This window comes from Astyanax mexicanus, chromosome 7, assembly GCF_023375975.1.
Source record: "Astyanax mexicanus isolate ESR-SI-001 chromosome 7, AstMex3_surface, whole genome shotgun sequence".
Lineage (NCBI taxonomy): Eukaryota > Metazoa > Chordata > Actinopteri > Characiformes > Acestrorhamphidae > Astyanax > Astyanax mexicanus.
In genome coordinates this window covers 7,202,766-7,219,148 of record NC_064414.1, presented here as the reverse complement: position 1 = coordinate 7,219,148, position 16,383 = coordinate 7,202,766, and the positions used below count along the sequence as shown (strand labels likewise).

The 16,383-nt window shown below is 41.2% G+C and overlaps 2 protein-coding genes across 13 annotated transcripts in view; one reads left to right on the top strand and one right to left on the bottom strand.

Moving 5' to 3' along the window:
• Positions 1-16,383, top strand: part of esr2b (estrogen receptor 2b) — a 443,098-nt gene that overhangs the window by 155,237 nt on the left and 271,478 nt on the right. The gene's annotated exons all lie outside the window — the stretch shown is intronic.
• Positions 1-16,383, bottom strand: part of syne2b (spectrin repeat containing, nuclear envelope 2b) — a 187,408-nt gene that overhangs the window by 104,661 nt on the left and 66,364 nt on the right. For all 12 annotated transcript variants that reach the window (XM_049481038.1, XM_049481047.1, XM_049481041.1 and 9 more), the window contains 13 exons: positions 14,990-15,126; positions 14,760-14,895; positions 14,486-14,659; positions 14,330-14,401; positions 8,947-13,362; positions 7,305-7,493; positions 6,171-6,326; positions 5,784-6,055; positions 2,935-5,011; positions 1,834-2,168; positions 1,106-1,250; positions 799-999; positions 289-548 (listed from right to left, as the gene is read on the bottom strand). In XM_049481038.1, the coding sequence (XP_049336995.1) occupies positions 289-548; positions 799-999; positions 1,106-1,250; positions 1,834-2,168; positions 2,935-5,011; positions 5,784-6,055; positions 6,171-6,326; positions 7,305-7,493; positions 8,947-13,362; positions 14,330-14,401; positions 14,486-14,659; positions 14,760-14,895; positions 14,990-15,126 (8,570 nt within the window). The remainder of the gene's footprint in view (positions 1-288; positions 549-798; positions 1,000-1,105; positions 1,251-1,833; positions 2,169-2,934; positions 5,012-5,783; positions 6,056-6,170; positions 6,327-7,304; positions 7,494-8,946; positions 13,363-14,329; positions 14,402-14,485; positions 14,660-14,759; positions 14,896-14,989; positions 15,127-16,383) is intronic.

The window sequence follows — 16,383 nt, the reverse complement described above, 5'->3', positions numbered from 1 at the left end:
GATGCTTTTTAAACTCAAGAGAAAGTTATAAAGGAGGAAGTAACCGCTAGTGTAGCTCCCTATTTCATATGGAATGAGAAAAAATGCAATAAAGTAATAATAAGTAATACCTACCTTCTAAACTTGACAGTAATTGATACTGTATTATATCGTTAAATAAAGCCACTAATGCGTCATCAGGCTCTGTAAACTTTAACACGTGATTAATAATATGTGCAAATAAAAAAACATACGTTACACATATTAACATAGTATATTAAGTTAATGCTTCATACTAAACTCTCTTACCTGCGATAGCGTTCCTGCATGTTTTGCAGCTGTTGGCAGAGTGGAATGGGCGGGGCTTGCTCCAAATGGGAGGGGACTCCCAACAGTCTAGCCACACGCAATTCCAGTGCAGACAGTGCTCGGTGTTGGCAGTCCAAGCTGTCGTGGTACTGCGACCAGAATTGCAGCAGCTCCTGAAGCTCCTCCCCTGTAGCCTTTCCTCTGTTGAGCTCCGGCAACTCAGCCTCCATCTGCTCCAGAACCAGGGAAGCTTGCTCCATCTGCAAAACAGGGGAAATTATACATTTTCACACAATAAACACTTTTTAATTTTTTTTTAACGTTTCTTTCATACATTACAAGGTACAGTGACATGCACATGTTTGTATCACTTGACCGGGGATGCACAGTATATATCCGCCGAAAATATTCAGTCAAAAGTGGCAAAACAGCTCTTTCATTCAAAAAGAATGATTTATAATGAACAATGACTATTAAATCTCATTTTAGTGTTTTCTAAAATGCCCTTACATTCTTTGTAATTCCTTTCCATTCCTCTCCTCTCTGTTCCGAGTGTGCCCCTAGACTTCTGGCACATCTCTGCAGTTTCGCCACCTGCCCCCAGAGGGCGCTCACAGCATCCTCCCTGTTGGTACTGCAACCCTGCACTGGACACCACTCTTTCAGCTCGTCCAGTCTGCCAGGCAGGGTGTCTACTTCCTCCACTAGAGTCTAAAAACAAAAGAAAATAAGAAATCCGTTTCTTTCTTAATACCGAAACAAGGGCTAATATCATAAAATCACTACAAACTCAGTGCAGTGTTCTTCAGTTCCTCACCCTCAATATTTCCTGCTGCTCGGCGCAGTCCTTCTGAGATGCGATTTTTTTAGAAGCACATTCAGCCAGGCTTGTTTCAGAGTCCCGCACTCTTTGGCATAACTCTTCATAGCATGCACGGACGCTTCTTTGGCAGTTAACACACCTGAAGAGGACAATCAATTAGCACTAGGGGTGGGCGATATGGCCCTAAAATAATATCACGATATTTCATGGTATTTTTGCAATAACGATACTCTTGGTGATATCACAAAACACTTTTAAAAAAATAATTTCAAAAATAAACTATATACTGCAAGAAAATAAAAAATATATTTTATTATTACATACAATATAATATTACACATGCCTGACTGAGATATTAAAAAATACAAGAATTTTATCAGATTTGTAATAGAAGTTAATGATCCAGAATGTTATAATACTACTAATAATAATGCACTCCAGATATCTCCATATATCCAGGATTAAAGTATAATAAATGATACTGAACAGATATAATCTATCTCTAGTAGATATATAATGGAAAATGGGATGGGTGATGTGGCACGATATTTTAGGGTATAATATCGTTCACGATATTTAAACATTTTGACAATATTATCGTGTACAATACGATATGGCACACCCCTAATTAGCACTAACTAGCACTAACGCTGTATCTATAAAGTAACTAAGTAACACATACTGTACATTATAACCCATGATTAAGAATCAAGTCACAGTACCTCTCTAAAGCTTCAAGCCTGAGCTGGGCTTGGGCCTTTACTGTAGACTCTCTAACCAAGAGGTGGCTCAGAATCTCAATATGAAGAAGTTCTGATTTCTCTTTGGGAAATATGGAGCTGAAGGGGGCGAGGTCCTGAAGCTTGGCGACATGGGATTGAAACTCCGTGTCCAAAGCTGACAAGGCCTGTTGGATGTCCTTCAGCCTTTCTGAACAGCTCCTGGCTGAGCAGAGAGATGGGAGGATAACTGACTCAGCTTCCTGGAGGAATCGGATGGTGCTGGTGACCACTGTGGAATAGTTTTTCAACAACTTCATCGCCTTTGATAGATCGTTCTGGGAAGAAAAATGCAAGGAAATTAACTGACAATCAGTTCAGGCATGCCCACATGAACCCAACCAACTTGATCATGTCTGGCTTACATTGGTGGAAGACAGCTTTTGAGACAGTAACAGGTGTGAATCGGCTCTGAAAGGGTTTGTAGATTTGCTGGTTCAGGGACTCAGTTGGGCATCCCAAATAGGCTCCATCATTACAGCCTTACAACTTAATCAAATCCCCTTATAGGTTTTATGTACAATGTACCACCCTGGGATATCCCAGTTGGAACCTGAATGTTTTGTATAAGGGTCCCATGTTGCCCCCACATATAAAAGTCCACCAGGGTTCCTTATGGGACCAGGAAGGGTTAAACATCCAAAAAGGGCACATTTTTAACCCTTCCCGGTCCCATTAGGAACCCTGGTGGACATTAATATGTGGGGGCAACATGGGACCCTTGTACAAAACCTTCAGGTTCCAACTGGGATATCCCTACAGACCCTATAGGAGCATGTTATCTCGACCAATCTTGACCAGCCACTGGAAATCAAACTTGTGATATCCTTTGCATAGCCCCAATGCAGTATTCACAATGCTAAAAGTCTTCAAATCTAAACTAAATCTAAATCTGAAATCTGAAAGCTTTTACATCCTGTGCTATTTTGTCAACATTTTTAATGTTTCTACAGCAATGGTGAGAGCAATAATAAAGAACTGTTGTCTATTCTATAATATTGTTTGGTATTTGCAATTGTAATACAGTAAACAGATATCACTTACCATTCTTTGGTCACAGTTGTCCAAGACATTGTTGGCCAATTCTGCAAGGTTTTTGGACTTTTGAGACTGTATATGTCCAATTCCTTTCTTCTTTTCCAGAACTTCCAGAACCCTCATTCTAGCCTCAACGTTCTTCCTAATATTAAGGCACTTCCTGAGTTCTCTGTCAATATCTTCCTGCTTAGGCTCCACCCAGCAAGGCTTCTCCAGTACCAAATTTGTCTCCTCGAGAAAATCTCGCACTGCTCTTTGCTCGGAGGGGTAATGCACTCCTTTTAGAATTTCCCATTCCACAATCTGAAGGTTATTTTGGATAGTCATCTCCCAGGTGTTAAGACTATCAAGGTTCTGTTTGAGTCTCTTTTGCTCAGCAGATAGCTGAGATGGGTAAAGGTCTGGAGAGATGTTCTCTAGCTCATCCGACGTTTCTTTGCACAGAGGTTTGATGAAGAGGAGCTGGGTGAGCAGAGCTTGACATGTTTTGTATCGCTCCTCTTTGTCAATGCTTTCGTCTTTGGTTTTGGGAACTTGGACCTCTATATTTTCTCTGAGATCTTCCACACGTTGCCTGAGGCTGAGAAACCTTTCGTGGCTTTGGGCTTTAGTATCCAAAGCCTTCATTTTATGGTGGAGCTCGGAGATCACGCCCAGCAGCTCTCTCCTCTTGTCTTCTGGACATGGGTTCACTTGCTCCATCTGGCACTTGTGCTCTATGATTGTGTGCTTGAATGGCTCAAGACTGGACAGCGAGTTCTTGGTAATGGGAAATCGGTGGTCTTTGATCTCTACCGTTATTTGTCGCAGGTTGTTCTCTATAGAAGTCACTTTCTTCTGAGAGGAATCTTGATTCTGCAAGAGGTCTGTTATCTCTTGGCTGCAATATTTCTCATAGCTGATGGCCTCCTTTATGTCCTCTTGAAGCTTGGTGAGTGCCTTGCTTAGCCAGGCGTTCTCTGAAATGCTAAGCTCCGAGGCGATGTCCTTACTCTTCATCAGTAGAGCCTCGGCAACTGCAGACTGCTTTTCTGCCTCAACTAGAGTTTCCTGACTCTGCCTTAACCTTCGATCAAGATCTGCAGCACTGAAACTCTGGTAATCTTCCCTCCTTAAAGCCTCGCTCTGTAGATGCCCCAGAATCCAAGATGCCACATCTGCTATATTCTCCGATATCTTCTCCCGAGTCTGTAGACTCGACTCTATCTCGTCCAAGGAACTGTCCAGTTTCTTTGCCGTTGACTTGGACAGACCGTTCAGCTCTTCCAAGAATGTCGTTATCATTGGAACATCATCTTGATCAAGCTCAGGGATCAACTCTGCTACTTCCTCAGTTAGAGCCTGTAACTGGCTCCTCTTCAGGTTCATCTCAGACTGCAGCTTCTTCAAGTCCTTGATTTGTCGATGGACCTCCTCTGGAAACAGAGATACCTTCCTTTTCCTACCTTCGATGTCGCGTTCAGTCTGTTTGGCCCAAGCCAGTGCGTCTGTTATCACCTTGACAATTTTACCCATGGTAGGGTTGCTGCTTTTCAAGACTGAAGAAGAAGATGACGCCAACTGCTCACCTATCAGATCCAGCTTATCCTTGACACTCTGTAGGTTTTGCTCTAACCTGCACATCTCCGTCTTGAAGGTCAAGCCTTGAGAGAGGGCATCAGAACGTTGTTTAAGGTGGAAATAGCTCTGCTGTGCAGCAGTGAAGTCTGCACTGAGTTCAATCAAATCTTCAGCCCTGTTCCTGTCCCAATTAACAGAGGACTTCTGGAATGGTCCCAAGATCTTACGAAGGTTCTCTAGGTGGTCCTTTAAGGTGTTGATTTCATCAAGAAGGCCAAAACTCTCTTTGGTATAGGCGCTGACATTATGAAGAGTTTTTTCCACAGATCTTTCCAGCTCTCTCCAGTCACGCTGTGTTCTGTTCACCTGGGCTTGAGCTGAGGCTTTCTCAGGGGAGCTGAGGTAGGGTGATAGTTGGGAATGTGTCTGAATTAGTTCCCCCAGAACTGTTCTCTCCTGTTCCATAGTCCTCAGGAAAGAACGCAATCTCTGCTCCTCGACAAAGCTACTTTCAACTGGGCAGCTTTAGGAATGGAAAAAAAAGATGGAAAATCATAATGGAATTAGTCTAAATCTTTAGTTACAATTATATTGGTATTCTGAGTGTCAAAAATTGTTCCTTCTCTATATACAGAGTTTATACATGTATTTCTCCGTTGATAAACTGAAACACAAAGATTTGTAGACCAAACTTCCATGACTTTTCCAAAACTTTCTGGGTGTTTTTATTTTTCTAAATGTATCCTTAGGCCTGGAAATTGCTATTTTTAAATTCCATGACTTTTTATGACCGTACGAACCCTGTATATAACCCACACTAAATCTGTTATTCTGATACAGAACACAGTATTATGTAAGCTGACCATTAAGAACATCTACACCTAAGTACTGTAAGTTGTGAGGTGTTATTTTGTGAGTGAGACTGAACACTTGCCAGTGTGCTCATGGCAAGGCAACATGAAATATCAGATTAGAGTGAAGGCGAATAGTTGGTGTCAGATAGGTAAGACATTGCATATCTATAAAACTTGTTTGGGCATTTGACTTTCCTCTATCTACAGAACCACATGAGTACCAGAAATATATCATAAGGCATTAGGCATTACCACCCAAAGTTTACAGATTAGTTGATCGTAATGATCATGACCAGCTGCATCTGGTTAGAATAGTCCATGCAAATACAAACATCTTTAGCTTTAAAAGGACAATAAATGACAATTATCCTGTTGAATGACGTGTCATGTCAGTGCTATTGATAGCAGGATGTCCACAAAGCCCATCTCAAAAATACTTACATCCTCAAGGCCACCAGTTCAGCTGACAACTTTTCAAAAGTTACTTGGGCTTTCTGCGTCTGTCTGTCATAATCAATAACCAGCTGTAGCTGTGCCTCCTTGGAGTGGACAGTACCAACTGCATCCCACAGTGCTGCTGTCCACTGGCAACTCAGTCGCTGCATGGACTCAGGGTCATAAGCTGAGCCATTAGCAATAATGCCAACATCACCGTTGGCTTGGTCTTGCTTTGAGATGGAGGAGATCTGCTTCTGAGCACTCTGTCTGCAATGCTAAAGAGAAAAAAGAAATGATAAAAAGGTAACAGTTAACAGAAGAAAGTAACAATGGGAAGGTTCTACTGCGAACAACATGAACAAAATGATCTAAACTACGCTGATGATGTACCTCTGCTTCCTCTACTTGTTTGGCCATGTCCGTGGGGTTGAGCACTGCTGGGAGGTTGCGACAACTCAGAATACGGATCACCAGTCTGTTCAGCTGTCCCTCGAGGTCGACAAGAGAAGTGTCCAGAATGTCCAGAGCATCTTCATAAGGCCTGGTCTGTGATCGCAAAAAATATAAGATTTTGGTCTATTTCTGTAATCTTACATATATTTGGTGTTACACAAAAGTCTCCTGGCATTTTACAGGAGAAGAAAAACCCTCCTTTCTTACAAGTGTTTGCTATATTCTTGAAAGATTTATTCTCTGAGTTGTTTGCAATGGTATTCCAGGGGGTGGTATGGCATTGCTAAGTGGTTGCTAAGGTGTTCATAGACAGTTGTACTGTAATTTCAAGTGGTTGCTGTGGTCTTGATAGACAGTTACTATGTCATCTGAAGTGAGTGCAAAGTGGCTGCAATGATATTGTTAGGTCTTGTTGTGGTATAGCAGGTGTTTGCAGTGGTATGCTGAGGGGGTTCTATAGCACTAATAAGTTGTTGCTATGGTGCTAGACAGTAGCTGTGTCATTCCATGTAATTGCAATTCTATGCAGGAGGGTGGCTGTGGGTACTATGACTTTGATAAGTTGTTGCTATGGCATTGATAGTGTTTGCAATAGTATGATGGGGGGGTTGCTATAGCATTGCTAAGGTTTTGCTATGGCATTGCCTGACAGTAGCCATGCCATCCCAGGTGTTTAGAATGGTTATAATGGTAGAAATACATGTTTTCCAGAGGGTCCTATAGTCTAGACATTTGCTATGACATCCTAAGTGGATGCCAAGTATAAAGTGCTATAAAGTGGCTAGACAGTTTATATATCATCGCAGGTGTTTGCAGTTGTATTCCTTGGTAGTGCCATGGCATTGCTACGTGGTTGCTATGGTCTTGCTAGGTAGTTGCTCTGTCATCTCAGGTAATTACTAAGTGCTTAGTATGGTATGGCTAAGTGATTGCAATGGTATCCCAGGTGTTTGCAATAATATATGAGGGGTTTCTGAGTGGTTGATGTGGTTTTCACAGGTGGCTAGCTAATCAAAGTAGACAATAGTTCACAAACAACTGGAGTTAGAGAAGGAAGTTTCTTAAAGCTACCTCAATTAACAAGCTGTTTGGTCCTGTCTTGGACATCTTCTTAATTTCAGTGAAGATCTCCTTCATTGTTGGACCAAGTGGCTCTTCTTCCTCTTCTTCTTCTTTGGGCACTGGTGCCTGACTCTCAGTTCTGGAGATTGAGCTCTCTTGAGCAGGGGTTTCTGACTGATCTATATTTTGTACCAGCTCCTGCAAAAATATACCCAGAAAATGAGAAAGTAGAACATATATTGTTTTTGGAATGGGGCATACTTGCAACAGCAAATTGAAAACATGCTCATTTCAGGCTGAACCAGAAATCTGAGAAATTCAAACCCTTCATGCCTCAAGGGTTCACCAGACAATACCACAGATAATACCTCATAACCCCCGCTCTGAGATGGTGTCATCCCAGCAAAATGACACACATTTAAGGGAGTATCTATTTCTTGCCTTAAGGCAAACGTAATGATGGTGTTTAAAGGGGTGGGTAAAACAGTGTTCTGTACGTGATCATGCATGAAGATTACAAGAAGTAACGGTTGGGTGATCTGAGGGGGCTAAAAATGCACTATTTTTGACAGAATAAAAGCAAATCAAATAGAACAGGACAAGATAAGTGGCAAAAACCATTCCGGGACTAGTTCTACTATGTTTAGTTGTTAAATATTTGACCATTGATATTATTAGTCTTAAGATTAGAGTTGCTTTAAAGTTGTTGTTTTTTTGGGAGGGGGTGACAAAAAGAAACTACTTTTTGTTCCACTTGGTTCTTTACTATGTTTGTAATAGGTAAATAGGTAAATTTCCAAAGAAACATTACATTAAATCATGGTTCTTTAGGGTGTTTTCATACCTAAATGTCCAGACTAAGGTCTGAAACAAAGTTAATTGGGTTAGTTTTGGGTTCACACTACAGTTTAGCGATCGAGTGCATCCTACCTTATTTTCCTGCAATTTGTTTGAAAGTCTTAATAATCTAAAATAGTATTTTCATACCACAAACAAATTGGACAATGCTCTAGTTGATCCCAGCTGAGGTCTTGGTTTGGATCAACTGAAGTATGGTCCAATTTGTTTGTTTTTTGGTAAGACCAAATTTTGGACTTTTGGCAAGAACAATGGCACATTTTGGGACCAAAATGAAAAGGGGAAGGTTATGACCAAAAGAGGTAGGTATAAAGGACTCTTAAAATAAAAAGATATCAAAGTGACAGATATGGTTCTTCAGAGAACCAAATGCCAATTCTACGATTACCTACTGTATATAGCATTAAGAATAGGGCCAAGCTCAGCAGATGTTTGGCGGCCTCGACTGAGACTCTGCATCTGCAGAATTGGGACAAATGTTGTATTGTACTTGGCAACCAGAGTGTTGGCAAAAGTGGCATGGGCAATTTTCTATATTTTACTCAGCAAAAGAGGTGTTGGCACATGCACTGTGGAGTGTTCGGTCTGGAAATGGCTAGAATATGTTTTGCTATCTGGTTATTAGTAAGAGTTTACAAACAAATACTCCAAAATACTGTCCACCAATGACAAACAACAAAAGTCCTCCTCAGCATCCAACAAACCAGTTAGTTTTGTTAACTCGCATTAACACTAACAAACCCACTGCACTCAGACACTTTTCCTTGGCAGCATACATGCAACTGCCTGTTACCTGAACCAAGCTGCTGCCTTCAGTACGCATCAAGATCCCTGTGGATTCTACATCAGCAGAAACAAGTCCTTTCTCAGGCTGTTCCTGACTTATGTAACATTCTTCTACATGTTCTATCTTCTCTTCATCTTCTTGTTTACTGATGGTTTGGACCTCGAAAGTTTCGGTCTTTTCTGTCCGCCTGTTTTGCGGACTTGGTTCAATCAATGGTTCTTCTTGCACTGGAGATACTACAACATCAGTTTTATATTCACTTGGCCTGAACGATGGACTTGGTTTAGTCAATGGTTCTTCCAATATTGGAGATGCTTCAACATCAGCTTTATCTTCACTTTGCCTGCTTGATTGATCTGGTTCAACCAATGGTTTCTCTCGCTTTGGAGCTACTACACCACCAGTTTCATCTTCACTTTGCCTTATTGGTGGACTTGGTTTGATTGATGGTTCTTCTAACACTGAAGCCATTTCAGGATCAGTTGTAACTTTCTTTCGCCTGTTTGGTGGACTTGGTATAATCGATGGTTCTTGCAACATTGAAGATGCTTCAACATCAGAATAATCTTCACTGTGCCTGATTGGTTGACCTGGTTCAACCAATTGTTCTTCCAGCTGTAGAGACACTTCAATATCAGTTATGTCTTTCTTTCGCCTGCTTGGTGGACTTGGTTTGACCGATGGTTCTTCTAGCATTGGAACCACTTCACCATCAGTTTTATCTTGACTTTGCCTGTTTGGTTGACTCGGTTCAACCAACGGATCTTCAAACATTGAAGCTCCTTTAACATCAGTTTGATCATTCTTTTGACTGCTTGGTACACTTGGTTTGATTGATGGTTCTTCAAGCATTGTAGACACTTCAACATCAGCTGTAATTTTCTTTCTCCTGTTTGGTAGACTTGGTATAATCGATGGTTCTTCAAGCATTGTAGCTGCTGTAAGATCACCTTCATCTTTACTTTGCCTGATTGGTTGACTTGTTTTAACCAATGGTTCTTCTAGAATTGCAGCCAGTTCAAGATTAGTTGAATCTTTCTTTTGCCTGCTTGGTGGACTTGGTTTGACCAATGGCTCCTCCAGCATTGGAGATATTTCAACATCAGTTTTATATTCACTTGGTTTGATTGGTGGACTTGGTTTGGTCGATGGTTCTTCCAAAACTGAAGACACTTCAACATCAGTTTTCTCTTTCTTTTGCCGGTTTGGTGGACTTGGTTTGGACGATGGTTCTTTCAGCATTGCAGACTCTTCAATATTAGTGGTATCTTTCTTTCGCCTGTTTGGTGGACTTGGCTTGATTGATGATTCCTCTAGTTTTGGAGCCATATCAACATCAGTTATATCCATACCTTCCCTCTTTGGTGGGGCCTGTTCAGGTATGGCCTCTTCAGGTTTTGGGATCTCAACTGTCAGCACTTTCTCACTTTCTGTTCTTTGTTCTTTTCGTCTTAGAGGAGGTGTTGGTTTAATTAAGCTCTCTTGAAGCTGGAACATAGGAATTGAAGTGTCAATTTCAATTCTGCTATTTCTCCTTCTTACTGGAGGGGTGGGTCTCACCAATGCCTCTTCCTCCATTTCATGTCTGGAAGCAAGTGAAATTTCACTTCCAGCTCGACTGATTTTTCGTCTCACCGGTGGAGTGGGCTTTATAAGAGACATTCCCTTTTCCTGATCACTCATAACTCTGCTATTTCGCCTTCTTACTGGGGGTGTGGGTTTCACCAGATATTCCAGATCTTCAGTTTCAGAAGTGAGGGAAATAGTATCAATCTCAACTCGACTTGCTTTTCTCCTGACTGGTGGAGTTGGCTTTACAACAAGGTCCTCGAAGCTCGCTTTCTCCATGCTTTTCTTCAGTTCTAAACTGGTGAGGTCTTTCTGTCTTCTGGATGGTGGTTTTGGACTGGCTTCCAGGTCAAGTGAATATCTTCTATCATCTCCCTTCTCTTTTCGTCTTCTTGCTGGTGGAGTTGGCTGGGAATCAAGATCCAGTGACATCCGTTCACCTCCTAACTTGTCTTTACGCCTTCTGCTTGGTGGAGTTGGGAGAACTTCCAAAGAAGAAACCTGAATAGATGGAACAGAAGGAACACCTACCACCTCAGGTTGGTTCTCTAAACTGACTGCAAACCTATCATCCTCCTCTTGGTGACTGGTTTGTGGTTGGCTAGGTCTCTGCTCAGACTCAGACACTGTCGGCAATTCATCACCTAGATCCACTGTTCTCTTTGTCTTGTCATCAATCGCTACAGATGTTGACGCAAACAACTTCTCACTTGGCACAGAATCTCGTTTTCTTCTAACTGGTGGAGCCAATATTGCTTCTATAGTCTCAGCTTGTTCCTTTCTTGATTCTTGACATTCCTTGACTTCAGTTTCAACAAACTCTTCACCGGACTCTTTTCCTGAAACTGCAGGTTCTGATACTTCAACTTCTTCACCTCCTTCAGGCTCTCTTGCACCTAATGTCAGTATTTCTGCCTCTGCAGCTGGTTCTCCATCTATCTGTACAGCTTCTCGTTGGTCCAGAATAATATATCTTTGTTGAATCTCGCGAGGGCCATTATTAGTCCAGTCTGTCAATCCAAGTGGCTCTATCACTCTATGAGCTTCGTGTGGACCGTTGTCTGTTGTCCATCTTCCAGTTTCCTCTCTGTCTTGACGTCTAGCATTTGGTCCATTGGTCCTACTCAAGGTTCCAACAACTGTGGGGGCTGTTGTCTCTTGTATCTCTTGGGTTTTGTTTGTAACGAATACTGAAGGTTCATAAGCGACTTCATCAGCTGGGTCCACTGCTTGCAACTGACTTACAGACTCAGTGCTTGCAGCCACAATCTGGGCCACATTTTCTTGCCCTGGTTTACCCAAGCAGATATCACGTTCCTTTGCTGCATCTTCTTCTGCTACCTGTGGTTCCTCAGTTTCTTTAGAACCACCAGTGTTACAGCTTACTACTGGTTCAGACAAGGTGATATCAAAGCCGGTGGCTGCACCTGAAACTATTCTTAATGTATTGGGGTCAGTTGAGGCCATGACCTCTGTAGTATGAATGTGTACACTGTCAGTATCAAGAACAAGTGAGGCAACTTTCTTTCTTGGCACTTTATTGTCCCCATCCATGTGTTCGGTGGCATCAGGAATATATGGATATGTCCCATCAGATATTTTGATCTCTGTGTCAGATTTTAAGACAAGCTGACTGTCCCTAGAATCTGCCTGACCTTTAGATTTCAAGAACTTTGAAGTGTTGATCTCTTCTTCACATGTTGGAGAGTCCCTTACATGGTGGAGGGTGGATTTACTGATCTCTGTTAGTACTTCAGATGACACTGTCAAAACTGTGGATGGCAAACATGATTCTGTCTCAGATTTGCTTAGGTGGGCATCAGTTTCTGATGGTACCAGTGGTTGTTTTGCTACAGAAGCATCAATTTCTTCAGAAGTCTTGTTAGCAAGTCCTATGGGAGTCTCTGTTTGCAGAGCTTTAGATGATTTTCCCACCTCAATTAGGTCAGAATCGATTTTCTCTTGGGATGAAACTAATATGACAGTTTCAGTATGTGACCCATATTCAACCATCTCTGGTTTTGGACCAACAGATTCCAAAGATGCCTCCAAATTCTCATGTGTTTTACCAAAGTCATCTTCTGTGGGACTTTGTGGAGGCAAGGCAGATTCATTAACTTCTGTTTCTAGAAGCTTACTTGTTGCAGATGAGAAGGTGGTACTTTTTGGTAGACCAGCAGTTTTGGGTTCACCCTGATAGGCCTCCATCTCTGTTTTCGGTGGATGTTCTGTCACAATTTCTTCAGTAAATGACATAGAAATCTCTTTGTGTAGCGTTTTAACAGGTTGAAGCATAGCAGTTTCATCACTTTCCAGAGGTGGTTGCTGGGGTACATCCATGGATGCAGAGATAGACTCAACCAACTCTTCAGACTGATGTTCTGCTAATCCAAGAGAATCATCACAAACCTTACTTTCCTCAATAGTGTCTGCTTCTGGATTTTCAGATCCAGCAAACTGCTTGTGTAGCTCATCTGCCAGTATCTCAAAGCCATGGAGTTCCTCGGGTCGCTCAGACAAGTCAACTTGTATCTTGTCAACAACATCTTGATGCTTCTCAGGCTCCACAATAACCCACTCATCTTCTTCTTCACTTGTTTCAGAGACACTTACAGGTAGGGAAGTCTCACTGACTCCTGGTGTGCTAACCTGGTGTGGTAAATCTGTCTTTTCTAGAGTCTTTTCAACCATTGAAGCGTCTTCTTTCTGCAGAGGTTCAAAGGCTTGAACCACTGAGGTTTCATCAGTCTTCTTACTATCTTGAGTCACTATAATTGTTGTAAAAGTTTGCTTTGTCTGAAAAATCTCAGTTTTTGAGGTAGGATCAGTGGTGGTGTGGCTCTTCGAAGAAACCTGGTGCAATGGGAAAGCATTTATATCCATTTAACATGTGATTTTATAACAAAATAATCAGATTATGACTGTGACGCTTCATTTTCTTGCATGTAAATGGTGAATGTTCCTTACATTTACTTTTTTTTAATATACATCTATTCCTGCATGTCAGGCTTTCATCACGTCCCAAAAAATGTTGGGACAGAGCAATTTAGGTCTAGTAATAAGCAAAGTAAAAAAACTAAATAATAATGTGATTTCAAACAGGTAATGTCAACAACTGACTGCAAAACTAATTTGGTACAAAAACAGCATTCACATAAAGATTGAGTCTTTGAGGAGCAAGGATGGGCATAGAATCTCCAGTTGGCACAAATATGTGAAAAATTCACAATAAAAAAAGGTCTTGAAGGAAACAAAATTGAATTTATTTCAGTGTGTAAAGGGTTGCAAGCCTGGTCATTCTGGACAGAAATAAAATCACAGAGGACCCCCCCTAAAAGAGAAAATTACCCCAGAACCCAAGGAAACTAATCCTGTTCAGATAGGGCTTAAGGAACAGTTTGTTTTGTTCAAATTATTCAAATTAAACTAAAAATTGAAAAATGGAGCTACTTCTTTTTCATTGGATAGCGACAATATGCTTGTACAGTTTTTCACCTTAAGGCATGTTAGCAGGAAGAATGTGTTGAAATAACACATAAAACACCTCATCACTTGGTATCTTCAGTGTTGCAACATCTCCTACACAAACTTTTTTCATTAAAATAAAGTTAGAAAGTAAAGTAAATGTGTTTTCTTTATTTTAGTTATTGAAATTATTATTAGTTTTTGAAACTGTCCCAACATTTTCTGATTTGGATTTGTAGATGTTTTTTCACCATTGTGTTTCTTCTATCATAAACAAGTATTTGCACAATTTACTGTCCATTTGGAGCAAATTCCTTGTGCAATACATTAAAAACCACTGAATTTCTCTGTTTACCTGTGAGTCCAACTGGTTTCGAGTTTCCATTGATAATCTAAGAGCTTCAAATTGGATCTTCTCTTCAAGATCCTGAAAATAAGCAACAACTTTAAATTATAAGCCCGTGTCACATGCTACAATACAAAACGACACCTAAATTCAGTCCAAACTCACCTTCATCCTCTGCTTTAGTTCAGTAATGAGAGAGTCAGCATCCTTTAATGCAGTCGCACTGTCTCTCTCCAGCTTACCAGCCAATTCTGGACCGAGGCAGTCTCTGAGTAGCTGCTTGTGAGACACTGCCACCTGTAGGCTCTTATGCAGTCTTGCACCCTCCTCTATCATAGCCTGATGAATCAACAGATTAATCAACTATTGAACTTCAGCAAAAATAGCACTCATGTTTACAGTACTGACTAAATCCTTTGGTACAGATACACACACAAACCTGCAGAGCGGAGGCGGAGTCTGAGGAAGGCTGTTCTGATTGGTTCCAGGCATTAAGAGCATGTAGTGCCTCTCTCACGCAGTGCACCACACTATCAGCGCAGTCATTCTGTCTTTCTAACAGCTTAGACCGCAAACTGCAAAGCAAAGATGCAACACAAAATGAATAAAAACTGATTAAACATGTTAAAAGTCCAGGACTGAGTATTACAGGAAGAGTCATTTTAATACCTGCAGTACTGCAAAGTTACGGCATCAATAAGAGATATAACATCAGATGGAAGATCCTCATCAGAGGGCACCATGCGGAGCTCCTGCCCAAGGTCACGTACTTTGCCTTCTAAAGCTTCAAGTTCTTTCTCGCAATTCTGAGAAACAGCAGAACAAGAAAAAAAAAACGTATAAATAATACTATTAGAAGAAAAACTATTAGACTAGTATTTTATAGATACATATCAAACCTACTGTCCAAAAGTATCTAGACACCCCTTCTAATTACTAAATCAGTTTTAGGGCGATAAGAGACAACATTTTTTTTTTTTTAAAGACAATGCACAACCACCTGCTGCACACATTTTAAAGCCATTAAAAGCTGTGGAATAAGAGGTTTAGCAAATTTAATTAAATTTAAGCTTTAGAATTGTTTTATACCTGAAAGTCAGAACCAAGTCAGGACCAAAATAAAATAAAATACAAATTCATGCACTTGTTACATTGAAACATAACCCGCCGCTAACGTTAGTAATTCAGTTTGCTGCTAATGTTATGTTAGCTAGCTCGTCGCTAATGTTAGCCAGCTCTCTGCTAACCTTAGTTCTTTCCCCGGTAATAAAGCTAAGCTACAGTAGTGTCAAGCTAGCTTACATACTAACGTTAGCTTCATTACCGGGGAGAGAACTAAGGTTAGCAGAGTGCTAGCTACAGTAGTGTCGAGCTAGCTTACATACTAACGTTAGCTTCATTACCGGGGAGAGAACTAACGTTAATATGTAAGCTAGCTCGACACTACTGTAGCTAGCACTCTGCTTACCTTAGCTTCATTACCGGGGAGAGAACTAAGGTTAGCAGAGTGCTATCTACAGTAGTGTCGAGCTAGCTTACATACTAACGTTAGCTTCATTACCAGGGAGAGAACTAAGGTTAGCAGAGTGCTATCTACAGTAGTGTCGAGCTAGCTTACATACTAACGTTAGCTTCATTACCAGGGGGTAACTAAGGTTAGCCGAGTGCTAGCTACAGTAGTGTCGAGCTAGCTTACATACTAACCTTAGTTCTCTCCCCGGTAATGAAGCTAACGTTAGTATGTAAGCTAGCTCGACTATACTGTAGCTAGCACTCTGCTAACCCTAGCTTCATTACCGGGGAGAGAACTAAGGTTAGCAGAGTGCTAGCTTCAGTAGTGTCGAGCTAGCTTACATACTAACGTTAGTTCTCTCCCCGGTAATGAAGCTAACCTTAGTATGTAAGCTAGCTCGACACTAATGTAGCTAGCACTCTGCTAACCTTAGTTACCAGTAACCGGTAACGGTTAGCTAGCTCGCCGCTTATGTTAGCTTCACTAGCCTTAGTTCTCTCATGGTAACGTTAGCTGGCTCACCGCTAATGTTAGCTAGCTCTACGCTAAC